This window comes from Hypomesus transpacificus, unplaced genomic scaffold (genome assembly GCF_021917145.1).
Source record: "Hypomesus transpacificus isolate Combined female unplaced genomic scaffold, fHypTra1 scaffold_27, whole genome shotgun sequence".
In the NCBI taxonomy this organism is placed as follows: domain Eukaryota; kingdom Metazoa; phylum Chordata; class Actinopteri; order Osmeriformes; family Osmeridae; genus Hypomesus; species Hypomesus transpacificus.
The window spans coordinates 2,592,482-2,605,805 of record NW_025813796.1 but is presented as its reverse complement, the minus strand read 5'-3'; the positions used below and the strand labels follow the sequence as shown (position 1 = coordinate 2,605,805).

The following is a 13,324-nucleotide window of genomic DNA, read 5'->3' as shown; positions in this document are numbered from 1 at the left end:
CAACTTTGTCCTGTTAGTGCTAGAGTGCTCAAGATGCAGACATGATACTTGGTGAAAAGGATTATGGGCATTGTCCCCAATGAGTGTGCTAAATTTCATACCTTTTTACAAGACGATTCTAGGAGCTACCATAGACTTTGGCAGAAGATGGCATAATAATGAGAAAAGCTGCAAATAAAATAGGTTGCCTGCGCAGCGTTGCTGGCCTCCAGTAAATTTAATATATTCATAAAATAGCATTCAAGTTGGTTCTGTAGCTTCAGGTAGCTTGCAGAATGTAATTGTAAAAATGTTGTCAAATGACAGTAAAGGTTCATTGAGATATGTGAAGTAGGTAATTATTGGCTGCAAATAAACAGATTAGGTTGGTTTTGAAGACATATTAGATCATACCTAATTGCTGTGAAAGTACTAAGTCAATGAAAGGAATAGTTAAGATGAGTTCAAGCCAAGTTCAAGACAAAATCAATGTATTTATTACACAACTGTGAGGTGCCTATTACACTCAAGATGAGTATCACAGAAAACTGGACAATGTATACAGGAAATCAAGAGAGTATATGGTATCACAATATGGGAGTATACAAGACAATTAACATAGCCTTTGCAGGCAGTGAAAAAGGACACTATATGCCAGATAGCTTTTGGTCTTTAGATAGGGGTCCTAGAAATGGCCTTGTCGCTCCTTCTATTTTCTTCATTCAAAGTTGCATGGCAGTATACACTTTGGCAATATTGTGACCTCTGACATATCAACGACACAGGCCTTTCCTAGTCACACCTTACAAAGACCCAACTTATGGATATGCAGGCATTATAAAACAGTATAATGACAGTTTATCAATGATACAAGAAACATAATTAATAGGCATATTTCTCTCCTGGACATAACCAAGGGTTATGTGCTCATTAGCTTAATATTGCAAGGTATTGTTTATTTTATTTAGAACATTTCAAACAGTATATAAGTAATAAAGTAATCACTATCTTTAATTGTGTTAACTGATCAAAGGTTTAAGGACAGACCTCTTCAGTTTATCCACAATCTTGTACATTATGAGATGGAATGTTGGAATCTCTCACATCCACATAAACATTGGCCCGACGGCGGAAGCTCTCCGTAAAGGACCTACGGACGTATCTGTCTGGAACACCTTTGTTCTTTGGTATAAGCGCCATGGCCACTGTGGAGCTTGTTCCCGGTATGCGATGCCCATTCAACTGAATTTGGAGGTTATAGTAATACAGATTATGTCTTTTCGCCAGACCCTGTTGATCAATGCGAAGGTTTTTTGAGACAACGAGATTGGACTTGGCCTGATCGACCAAGTAACTATTTTTCCATTTAGCAATTAAATCTGTTATCTCATTCCTCCAGCTGCTGCCATCTCTTATTCCTGAAGGATTTGGCTCAGCAGAGATCTCGGTCACCTTCTTGTTACCACTGTCATTCATTGTACAGATCAGCACTGCATTGCTTGGTTTATTTTTCTGACGTTCAAGAATCCTATTTACTCCTCTGGTCTCAATAAGACCACAGTAGTCCCAGCCTGAGTCTGTCCTGCACCAGGTGTGGTTATCGCCATGGGTGTCACACCAGTGATCCGATTGGCACCGCTCGTTCTTGAACGTTACATTATATATTGGAGAGCAGTAGTCCCACCCTTTATCCGTGTTACACCCGTAGTGCAAGTTCAACTCATCATACAAACACTCGTCCCTGCACACACTGTGATACATCGAAGTTATATATAGTAAAGATTTGAGCTTCACTTCTCCACAAAAACTACCATTACCAGCCTTTGTATAGCACCAATAGTGATCTTTTTCATGCTTCCCACAAGGATGGTCATCTCTACATTCGTAACCTTTATAATCTGTGTTCTCCCGTAACGAGCAGTAATCCCAGCCCTCTTTAGTGTTGCACCAGTAGTAGTCATTTTCATACAAATTGCAGGCGTCATAGCACAACTGCCCATACGTTGATGTGTAATGGTTTAGAAAGATGTCCTCTCCACGTGTCCAGCCGAGTTGGTCAAGGAAAATTATGGACACAAGGACCAGAGTGATTCTTAGTCCTTCTCCCATTTTGGTGTTTTGCTGCAGAGATAAAAGAAAAGTAGACCAAGGAGTTATGTAAAAAGTTACAACATTAACCATACCAGCCATATGTTGTAGGTTTACCTTTGATCTTCCATAAATATGAAATCAGTCAAGTACATTCTACAGAGGCTACATTGTAGGGGTTGGAAACTTTTTGTACCTCACAATTCGATTTTTGGGGCCACAATTTGATTAAAAATCGATTAACGTTAATCAAATTCCAATTCAATATATGTTATGTTAAATTAAATGATTTTTTAAATTTGGGAATCGATGTGAATCGCTAGAAGACTTAATCGATTTTTCCCCCCACCCCTGGTACATTGTGATGTGTGCTTGCAGCTGCTGCAGATTCATTATCTACATCATCACCAAACTTATTTTTTGAACTAATATCAAATGTCCAAATATTTGGAAAAAGACAAAAGCTTTCATGGGCGCTTACATTTTACAACAAATATTGATTAATCGTTATGTATGTATATTTAATATTTATGAAGATTGCATAGATATAAAAAGGATACAAAATAAATATGTTGCTGTATTTATATGATGCAACTATGATTTCTGCACATTTTAAATAGGTAGGCAGTATATACATATTATTTATGAAGATTGCATCGATTAAAAAGCATATAGCATAAGGTTTTTGCTTCTTGTTTATACATCAAAATCCGAAGAGAAAGTATAGAATAAGTGAAAGAAGTACCTTAGGCTAGAGGTGATGTGTGTGTCACTTAGGCCAAATACCAATTCTCTGTCTAACCCCTACCCCTTACCCCTACCCCTAAGTTTACCCCTAGCCTTTGTCCCTTGAAATTGAGGGGTAAGGGCTAGGGGTGAAAACATACCCCTATGAAATGAGACACCATTTGGTCACGGTTACGTATATTGATGTCAAGACGGTAATTTGGAAATCAATTATTTCATACTTTTTACATTTATTGGACTCTCTGGATGATCTGGCCGCCATTGTTGCCGGTTACGCAGTATTAACATACCCCTTGGTTTCAAGTAAGCTCCCGAAAACACTGGGTTTTAAGGGGTATGTACCCCTACTCCTTAGCCCTAGTCAGGGCCGGCCCAAGGCATAAGCCAGTCCCCCCAGGATTTCGCAGGCCTTTTTTGTGATAGTTGTGGGCTAACATTTCTGATTTTGCGGGAGCTTTTCCAAAAAGTTGCAATGAAAGTTGCAGTGTTTTTTAGGTGTTTGTTGCAATGAAATTGCGTGAGCAAGTGAAGGTTGCGATAAAGTTGCGAATTTCCTTCTCTGTCATTTTAATTGAGTTATTGGTTGAAAAATAAGTAATTAACAAACATTCATTAAAGAATAAAACCATTGAGAAATGGTCCCCTAAATAACCTTACCAACATGCCAATTTTCATCATATCCAATTTTTTATCCTTATCTAACCAGGATTTTTTTTGCATTGAAGGGAGGAATCTCAATTTTTTTTAACAAAGAAGATTGAAATCTCTTTCTGTCTGCAATACCACTCTCGGCCTCTACGCAACTTCGCCGCTCTCACGCTTGCCAGGCATAGACAGTAGAAGAAAGCACAGTGATTGACTGGTTGGGCAACCCTGGATACAGGACTGTTAAAGGTGTGTTTTTCGCCTGGAAGTCTATAGAAATCTGGCACCTGAACGAAATTAAAAAGAGTGAAAGAGTTCACAGACACCAGAATGAACGCGTTCACAGTTTCGTTCATCAGGCTAGCCCACAGTAGGCCTATGTTCAGTTCACGTTCACCAAAATTATGTAGTTCATGAACTTTGGTTCAATGAACATGTTCAGGCGCAACACTGGATTTAACCCCTACTGGAGAGAGTTGTGGGAGACAACGATGATTGGTCAAAGTTGCGAAAATATTTTGGTGATTGGTTGAAATTGCAACTTGGAAATTGGAATCGTTGAATTTGCGTGAATTGGTGTGATCGCAACATTGCTAATTCCTGGAGGGTCTGATAGGCGAACTAAGCGGCTGCTTAGGGCCCCCGTGGCCACCAATCAAATAACAGTTTAATGTACCGTACTTCTTCGATTAAACGCCGCCCTCAATGAAATGCCGCACCAAAAATTAACATTGTGTAATGAACGTCACCCCAGAAAAACGGTAGTAGCAGCATGTAATTTTAATGAAGTGTATCTTGTGTTGCACTAGGGATCCACTGTTAGCTAAATATGTTTCAAATATCACATCAACATACCTTACTTAGCAAATTACTCTAGCTAGCTATAGACTAGCTGGTCGGTATTAGAAGGGAAGCTTACGAAAAAATTGCCAGAAAACGAATACCAGTCTAGCCTATTGCTAAAACCTGTCCAGATTATCTACTATTGACCGAACTGGAGAGGCAGGTGCTCTTGCATGCAAGCTGAACTAACTTACATGGCTAGTAGGTAGTAGGTGTTTTTGCTATCTAGCTGTTCTTGCATTCCTTGTAAATCAGCGTTAATAAAAAGCAACTGAGATAGAGCTAGCTAGTCTAGCTAACATTGACATTTGCTCATTGCTTGATCAGTGATTTAGAAGACCGAACTTTTCAAACTATCTAAGAACATGTAATGTAGAGAACTAACATGTTAGCATGCTAGCACAGCTATAGCCTAGAACGCCACACCAAAAATGAACAATGCTGCTGCGTGTATTCGAAAAAATACTGTAATTAAAAATAAAATACAATTGGCGACGCCTAGGGGCACCCAAATGAATTCTGTTTAAGGCCCCATTAAGGCTTGGGGCGGCCCTGCCATGTCACACTAGATCTCTGTTTTAATTATTCATTAACGTACAGAGTTACAGACGTTACATGCAGGGTTCTAAATTAACTTTTTTGATCACGAGCCAATTTGGCTGGTAACTTTCTAAAGTTACCAGCCAAACAGAATTTCCACTAGCCAAATTCTTTCCGGTGAAAATAAGAACAATTATGAGTTTCACTGAATGCATTTGATCATTTTATAACATTGTTGGCATGAAAAACACAGAAAATGAAGTAAAATGAAGCACAGAAATATGATGCAAGGGTATGTGAAATCACAAACACGTGACTAAGTAAGGACACGATTTATTGTAAATGTACGGTGGCCGACATGTGCAAACGGCTTTGCAAACTAAGAAAAAACATGCATACAGACAAAACACAAGCAAATTAAGAAAACATCTTAATTAATTTGACAACACATGCGTAGCATTCAGCAAACGCGCTACAAATACGCACAACACAAATACATAAACACGCTGCAAATACGCGTTGCAAAAACGAAAGCACGCAAACCAAGAACGCTGCAGTACATAAACGCATTGCTAAAACGAAAGCACGCAAAACAAAAATGCTGCATCCAGTTTTCACAACGGAAGTTTTCCAGGCCTCTAGGGGGAGATCCAAGTGGAACATCTTGATTTTCGGCCCCATGGAGCGAGAGAGAAAGAGAGAGCATATGAAAAGTTTGGACCAACATCGAAGTAAGTCTTTTGAAAAACTGTAAAAGAGGAGGGGCACGTGTAAAAATGAATACTAATCTTTTTATTTTGCCTCTTTACTTCGATTTTGGTCCCCTTATTCAAAACAAACTTCTCATCTGCCCTCTCTGGTTCGAAAATCACGCTCTTCCACTTAGCGCTCCTACTAGAGGCCTGGAGCTCTTCCGTTGTGTTATCTGGATGCAGCTTTTTTCTGTTTGCATTTGTTTTCGGGGTTTGCGTGCTTTCCTTTTTGCAGCGCATTTCTATATTTGCAGCATGTTTATGTAGCCCATTTGGTTGTGTTGTATGTATTTGCAGCGCGTTTCTATATTCGCAGCGCGTTTTGCTGAATGCTGCGCATATGTTGTCAAATACATGAAGATGTTTTCTTAATTTGCTTGTGTTTGTCAATTTGCGTGTACTTTGTCTATATTTGCAGCGCGTTTGCACATGTCGGCCACGTATAAATGGCTAAAACGTCAATTCGCATCATGATGAGATTGACTCCTGCCCATGCATTTACAGTAACGTTTTGTCCTAAGCAGGCTTTAATTAAACCAATATACTCTTTATTAGGAACAGTGTATATACATTACACTAGACTGTGTCAGCAAGCAACATAATTTTCTTATGCGTAGACTACATGCGGCAATCCTTACAAAACATGACAACATTTTCATTGTCAAACACAAGCCATTCCCGACCTGTCAGACATTTGGCATTACATTTTCTTTTCTTCGTTTCTCTAGTGCTATCAATATCCTCATCCCCTGCCTCGTTCCTCTTCTCGCCCCCAGAACTTTGTCCTAACAACCGCCGCATTAAGTTAACTTTTTACTTTACTACTCTAGCTAGCTCTTATTACCTCCTATGATCCGCTATGCTTCGTTTGACTTCTTCCTTGTGTTTTCTGGTGGAAACTATGTTCGTTTCCACGGTTTCTCGCGCTGGTTTCACTTCAACTGCACGCAGCCAATGGGCGTATAAAACGTTATCACGTAGCATTACGGCAGTGTTCATGGGAAACTCAGGAAATACTGCCAGGGGGATAAATGACCGAGAACCATGCCGAAAACAGAGCCTTATGTATCATTCATGTAATGCCTCTTGTATCACCGGCAAAACTGGCTAGTGAGTTTTTATTTACACCCGCCAAAATGAATTTTAATTTTTGGCGGGTGTTAATTTAGAACCCTGGTTACATGATAGTCTGTTGTAGGCTAGTAGCTTCTTATGCATGCATCTACTGACACTGTCAGAATTAAATCGGTGTAAAAATCTGATAGCAATGGCCATTAATCTGTTGGGAAATTTGTCAAACTAGCGATCAAAGACTACAGATTTGGCCTAGGATTAAATACATCTTTTAGGATTCTCACAGTTTGTTTCAGACATAGAGTTATATATACTGTAGACACAGCAAGCCTGCTCATTCCTGGATTAAGATAATGCATCATGACAGTTTGTATGACTCAAAATGGTCATTTCACACTCCATTTAATTATCGCGGCAAACAATTACACTGCACTTAACTGTAAGTAAAGTACAAAAAAGTAAAAATAACAAAACCTGTAATTATTACTTGTGAACGAATATCATTCACGTCTTACTAAACCTAGTCACGCAAAAGTGAACGAGGTAAACAAATCCTTTCTGTCTCCTCTTCTGAGCCTATAAAGGTCACGTGAAAAATTATCCAAAGACCTGTACGTACCCAAAGACCGAGGCAAAATGAACGAATCATTTCTGTTTCCTCTAGCTAGCAGTAGCCTACTGAGCCTATGCAGGTCACATGAAAAACGATCCAAAGACTCGTACCCAGCAAATGAAAGTGAAAGTTTTTATTTCCGCCTAGATTTTGTTTTGAAAACAGAGGCCTGATGAGGCCTAGAGGTGGAAGACAGAATTGAACCACAGCTTGAAGCCTTACCCAATTCAAATCAAAAGTCAAACATGATACCATAATATATTCATATTTGACACGTTTTTATAAGAGTACATCCAGGCGTTTTCTAAAAGAGCCTTTTGGGACTCCAAAATTACCCTTTGTAACCAAGGTCAAATACTTAGGATAAAAATATTACAATTATGAATATTACATTTATGAAAAAGATTATTTTTCATAATTGTTATCTTTTTCATAATTGTTATCTCTAGTGAAAGGTGGTACTTAGAACTATCATATATTATAGCTAAATCCCCCATTACTATGGCCGAAACACAAAAACTGAAGCATGAACACATTGGAGTGCTTTATCTGACTCAGCAGGTTTGATGCACAAAGAACACTGCTTGTGTCATCTATTTTTCACCCGGGACTGGCATGTGTAGCAGTATAAAACATATATTTTTTTTGTATTGAGTGCGCAGTAACTTGCTCAGGAGGGGGCTCGGTTCCGGCCCGCGGGCGTCTCTGGACCGATCACAATCTATGCTCATGCCTTAACATAATATAGTAATTGCCATAATGCCAGAAATGCTTTGTATGTTTTCTAAAGCAATTTATTTGAACAGTATGTTTGGCTTCACATATAAACTTGTAGTAGCAACCAATTGAATAGGCTACTTGAAATAAAAGTGTAAAACCGCAGAATAAATATATCCACACATCTACAAAAAATCAAATTTTCTGCAGAAAGTTTATCGCGTCTTTCGATTATGGAATAAAATTAGTTTCATAATTCACAAACAAACATAACGCGATTCAAAAATGTTTTTTGAGATTCACCAACAAATGTAACGCGATGCACAAATGCAGCGGCGTAACAAGGACTTGGCGGGCCCGAGTGCAGATCTCACCAACGGGCCCCTTACCGACCTATCGTCAGGCGAAATTATTGAGTTTTCAGTTTAGCGATGCGCAAGGAAATTTAGGCTACTCATGATGTACAATTAAGGGTAACGACTGCTCCTTCTATGTGAAGATAGATTACGGTTTTCAAAAGTGAACGGCTCTGACTCGCGAGTCTCTGGCTCTAGATTATGCTTGCTACAACACGGAATGAGCATAATGGAACTGTCAGTCATGAGCCGACGTATCTGCGACGTTTGAAATAGAGCACAGAGATGAGAAGAAAATCTGATCATTTACCGAGGCTTATCCGACGTTATGAATGACGTTTCGATCTGTCATGTGTGCTATCTGTGTACTAGTAAAAAAAAACAGTCACTTCGATGGTGAATATTTGATTTTATGTTCGTTAGATATGCTAGTTTACATTTAGTCTATCTAGCTTTAGCTATTTTCCGACTACATCCTGCACAGTTTACTATATCTAACCTGGCCGCTGCCTGGTAGCCTAGGCCTATATGTGCATTTTTATGACGTTTAATAGCCATGTCAACTGCATACACCAGACGGTAAACGTTATGTAATTATTAGCCTACCCTGGTGGCTGAGTTTCACACTCATTGCTGTTGCCGGGCTGGGGGTCAGACGTAGCGTCCTCTTCAACACGCTTCGCCACAATCCAAATGAGGATAGTTTTGACAGCTTTGCCACCCTTACATCTTGCTCTTTTCGTTCCTGCCGCTTTCTGTAGCCACTTTTATGTTAAAGGGCATGGCATGGGGTAGCCAAATTCGCTTCAAAACGCTAATGCAACACAACTGTAGTATCCCAACAACAACTGTCTGTGGTATTCCAACAACTGGATGGGAACAATCGTGTGTGGGTGGTCGGGAATCTTTGACAACAATATTACCCAGACATCCTTGCCATTTTTCGAGGGCAATATTACTTAATAAAAACGAATTTGAAAAAAAAATTGTTTCATTCAGCAAAAGGCAAATGAGGAAAAAATAATTATTTGCTGTTGTTAACACTGACTGTTTTTAAAATGTTTATTGGGCAGGTGATAGCTCATAATTCTGAATAACTGACACCATAATTGAGAAATGTTTGCGAATCGATAACACTGGATCATATGTGAACCTCAACTTGCGGTATTACAGCGGTGCAAGGGGCCCGGTCAGATTGCCTTAAGGGGCCCGGTCAGGTTGTCTCACTTTTACGGTGAGATCGAGGACGGGCCCGCTTTCGCCACGGGCCCTAGTGCAGCTGCACTCCTTGCACTCCCTATAGTTACGCCACTGCACAAATGTATTTCATGATTCACAAATAAATGTAACATGATTCACAAACAGGGACGTGCACAGGAATTTTGAAGGGCAGTTACTCTGCCCCCCCCCCCCCCCCCCCCCCCCCCCCCCCCCCCAAAAAAAGAAAAAAAATAGCCTGCCTACTGATGATAATAATTTATGTCATGCATTACTTCCATCATTTATTCTTCTTGTTAAAACAAAATGTTATGAACTAACCATCAGCAGACATGTAGCTTAGTTTTCCTACCAAAGAATTAGCATGTGATAACGGGCTGGTTGTCTGGTAGGCAAGCTAGCAGTCTGATTATTTAGGCTAAACGTGGCAAACAGAGCCTGGATTTATGAAGATTTTAATTGATTTCATAAAACTTGATGATGATTGTTTGTTTGTTATACATTTCTACAACTTAAAACTCACCTTTTCTGACAACGTCAAAGCAGTTTTTTAACGACACAGAATAAAACAACCTTGACCATCTCTTAAGTGCGAGAAAATGCAGGCTCAGGTGGCGGTTGCGTGCAGTACCGCAGAGTAAACAGAGTAGAGGGCATACCCCCTCCCCCTTGTGTCTTCCACTCTCGTTGCCCATAGGCTTATCGATTGGAAGTGAATAAGGCTACTCTATGAAATGTTTCGGGTGGCGATTTTTAAAATCTAGGTCTACATGAAATTCTGCAGTTGTTTAAATTCACTGTTATTTATTTTCCTCGGAGGGGCACTTTGACTCGAGGAGGGCAAACGGGCAGTTGCCCGGGCAACTTTAGCCATAGCGTGTGCACGTCCCTGTTCAAAAATGTATTTTGTGATTCCATTACATTTGTTTGCAACCTGACCAACACTGAACTAAATCATCTGTTTTAAAATAACGGGTTAATATAATAAATTATATTAACAACATTTCATGTATGTGTGACAACTAGTAATGGGCATTCCGGTGTTACACCCCAACTGGTTTTCAAACCTGTTTGCGTAATTTTGCCTTGTGATCGAAACTAGCTCGACCTGAACTTGTTGAACTGAAATTGTTTTTAGATCTTTTTTTTGTTGTTGAAGGTGGCTGTGATGTGTTGCTTACTTAGAAAAACATTTTCGCTGCAGTAGATCTGGAAAACGATTTGAAAATCGCTAGTAATATAGTTGTGATTGTGTGACGAATCTGGAAATAGAGGCAGACTGATAGCTAGGTGAACGCACAGCTAGGAAACCAGTAGGAAAAACAGATGGGGTGTGACACCGGCTCTTTCTTGTGAGCCGGCTCGTTTGACTCAGCTCACTGAAAAGAGCCGGCTCTTTTGGCTCCCAAACGGCTCTCATAAAAAAATATGTTTTAATTATGACTATGATAGGTGTGAAAACAATTTTAATCAAATTATTCATACTCTACCTTAACCAGAATGTATTAAAAATGTATTGATTTGTTATGGCTCTCCTCCGTGTTTCGACTAGGCCTGTTTGTCTGACTGTGTGTGTGTGTGAGTTGGCTCGGCCATCCCTTATGCAGTCAAATTGGTTCACACCGTGAGTATGATTAACAGGAACAGAATGTGAGGCTGACCAGTCAAAACAAATGTTGGTGCACCTTTAGGCCTATATAATTATTTTGTTGCTGTTTTTTGAATTAGTCAATTATTTTAAATACAATTAAAATCATGAATGATTTCATTATTACATAATCATTTATTTTTTATAGGCCATATTAATCTATTAAAAATATATTATGCAAAAAACAGATATGCGAGCCAGCTCCCGACGTTCACCTGCATCTCATATTGGCTAAAATTGGAAAAGACATAAAAAAAAATGCATTTGTGAATCTAAGTGCATCAGGAATGTTCCAAAAATACTCACACAAATGCAGGGATTTGTAACTCATGTTTGTCAGGTTGCAAACGAATGTAATGGAATCACAAAATAAATTTGTGAATCATGTTACATTTATTTGTGAATCATGAAATACATTTGTGTATCGCGTTACATTTGTTGGTGAATCTCAAAATACATTTTTGAATCGCGTTATGTTTGTTTGTGAATTATGAAACTAATTTTACTCCATAATCGAAAGACGCGATGAACTTTCTGCAGAAAATTTGATTTTTTGTAGATGTGTGGATATATTTATTCTGTGGTTTTACACTTTTATTTCAAGTAGCCTATTCAATTGGTTGCTACTACAAGTTTATATGTGAAGCCAGACATACTGTTCAAATAAATTGCTTTAGAAAACATACAAAGCATTTCTATTTTTCAGCTTTTAATAGTGCTGTGTGGTTCATATAAAAGATAGTGCTCTGGATCGGAATCAGTATCTTATTAGTATCGGTATCTGCAGGTGTGTATCGGAATCGGATTGGAATTGGAAAAAAAGTGGATTGTTACATTTCTACATATGGCCATGGGTTAGCCATTTTTCTTGTTGTCTTCTGCCTTGTTGGTAGCGTCATTGACAAGCTTACGTTTGTTGTGCTTGATAGCAAGGATATTGAAAAAAGAAGGCATGCAATGACAATAAATAGTATTCATCATGCCACCAAATACAGATTACAATTAAAGTAACAAGCCTGATTTGAAAATGTAAGAAGTAGAAAGTTCAAAAAAGTTAAAAAATTTGAGGAAAAAAGTTGTCTGAAAGAAAATTGTGAAGTAAACAAAAAGCAGAAAAATCTACTTAAGTACAGTAACAAAGTAGTTGTACAAAGTATTTGTACTTTGTTAATTCCCTGGAAATGTGTTACTCATACTTACAGTTTTACAGTATATTGAATAAAATGTTGCTCAATTTTACTCACCTGCAATATATAGAAGCACACAAATAGCGTTATTTCCCAAAGACATGAAAAATGACAAATTTGTATGTCATGATCAGAGGAGGTTCTCACTCAGCCAATCCTGAAACTAGATTCTGTGCTTTTTCCCAGAAGGGAATGAGTGATAAGGTTTACCGGAATTCATTCCCCAGCAATATCATTCATGAGCCAAGAAAGACACTAGCCTAGACAAATGTTGACTATATGGATCCGTATACCTTGTGGGTCCGTGTAGGGTCCGTGTACCTTGTGGCCATTGATTTTTCTATTGTGCAACCCGTGTTGACAAACGCAAAATAGGGCCGTAATATCGTTTTGTCATTTTAGTAACTCAAACACACATTTAAGTATTACGGCTTGTTTTTGGTTGTTTCGTTTTTTTTGGAATAATGAAATAACCATATAACACAAATGGTATAACGAGCCATTAATCGTTGTTTTGATTATTCCATATCCTTTATGCTAATATCTGCAAAAGATGAAAAATAGGCAGGTAATATCGATTTGTCAATTTTTGATGTCAGAACCAGATGATGAGGAAATGCGTGGATTCCGTTGTTTTGTTTCATTTTGGAATTACAGAATAACCATATAATACAAACGGTATAACGAGCCATTAACTCGTTTGTTTAATTATTCCATATCCTTTAAGTTGGTATCTGCAAAAAATGCAAAATAGCCTCGTAATATCGTTTTGTCCATTTTGGATGTCAGAACCAGATTATGGGGAAAGGCTTGGTTTCCGTTGTTTTGTTTCATTTTGGAATTATGGAATATCCATATAACACAAACGGTATTACGAGCCATTTACTCGTTTGTTTGATCGGTCGTATAGTGCTTAC

At 38.6% G+C, this 13,324-nt stretch overlaps 1 protein-coding gene across 2 annotated transcripts; it reads right to left on the bottom strand.

Moving 5' to 3' along the window:
• Window positions 1-449: 449 nt before the first annotated feature.
• LOC124463019 lies at window positions 450-12,581 on the bottom strand. 2 transcript variants are annotated; one of them, XM_047014696.1, is made up of 3 exons: window positions 12,465-12,559; window positions 1,385-2,100; window positions 450-1,297 (listed from the first exon to the last, which is right to left on the bottom strand). In XM_047014696.1, the coding sequence occupies exons 2-3, from the start codon at window positions 2,086-2,088 to the stop codon at window positions 1,036-1,038; spliced, it is 966 nt and encodes a 321-aa protein (XP_046870652.1). In that variant the 5' UTR covers window positions 2,089-2,100; window positions 12,465-12,559; the 3' UTR covers window positions 450-1,035. The 2 variants fall into 2 exon arrangements, with proteins under 2 accessions (XP_046870652.1, XP_046870650.1); XM_047014694.1 differs by having other exon boundaries at window positions 450-2,100; window positions 12,465-12,581.
• Window positions 12,582-13,324: the final 743 nt, after the last annotated feature.

Coding starts and splice junctions, on each gene's coding strand:
- LOC124463019 (XM_047014694.1), bottom strand. CDS start 2,088: ATGGGAGAAGGACTAAGAATCACTCTGGTCCTTGTGTCCATAATTTTC.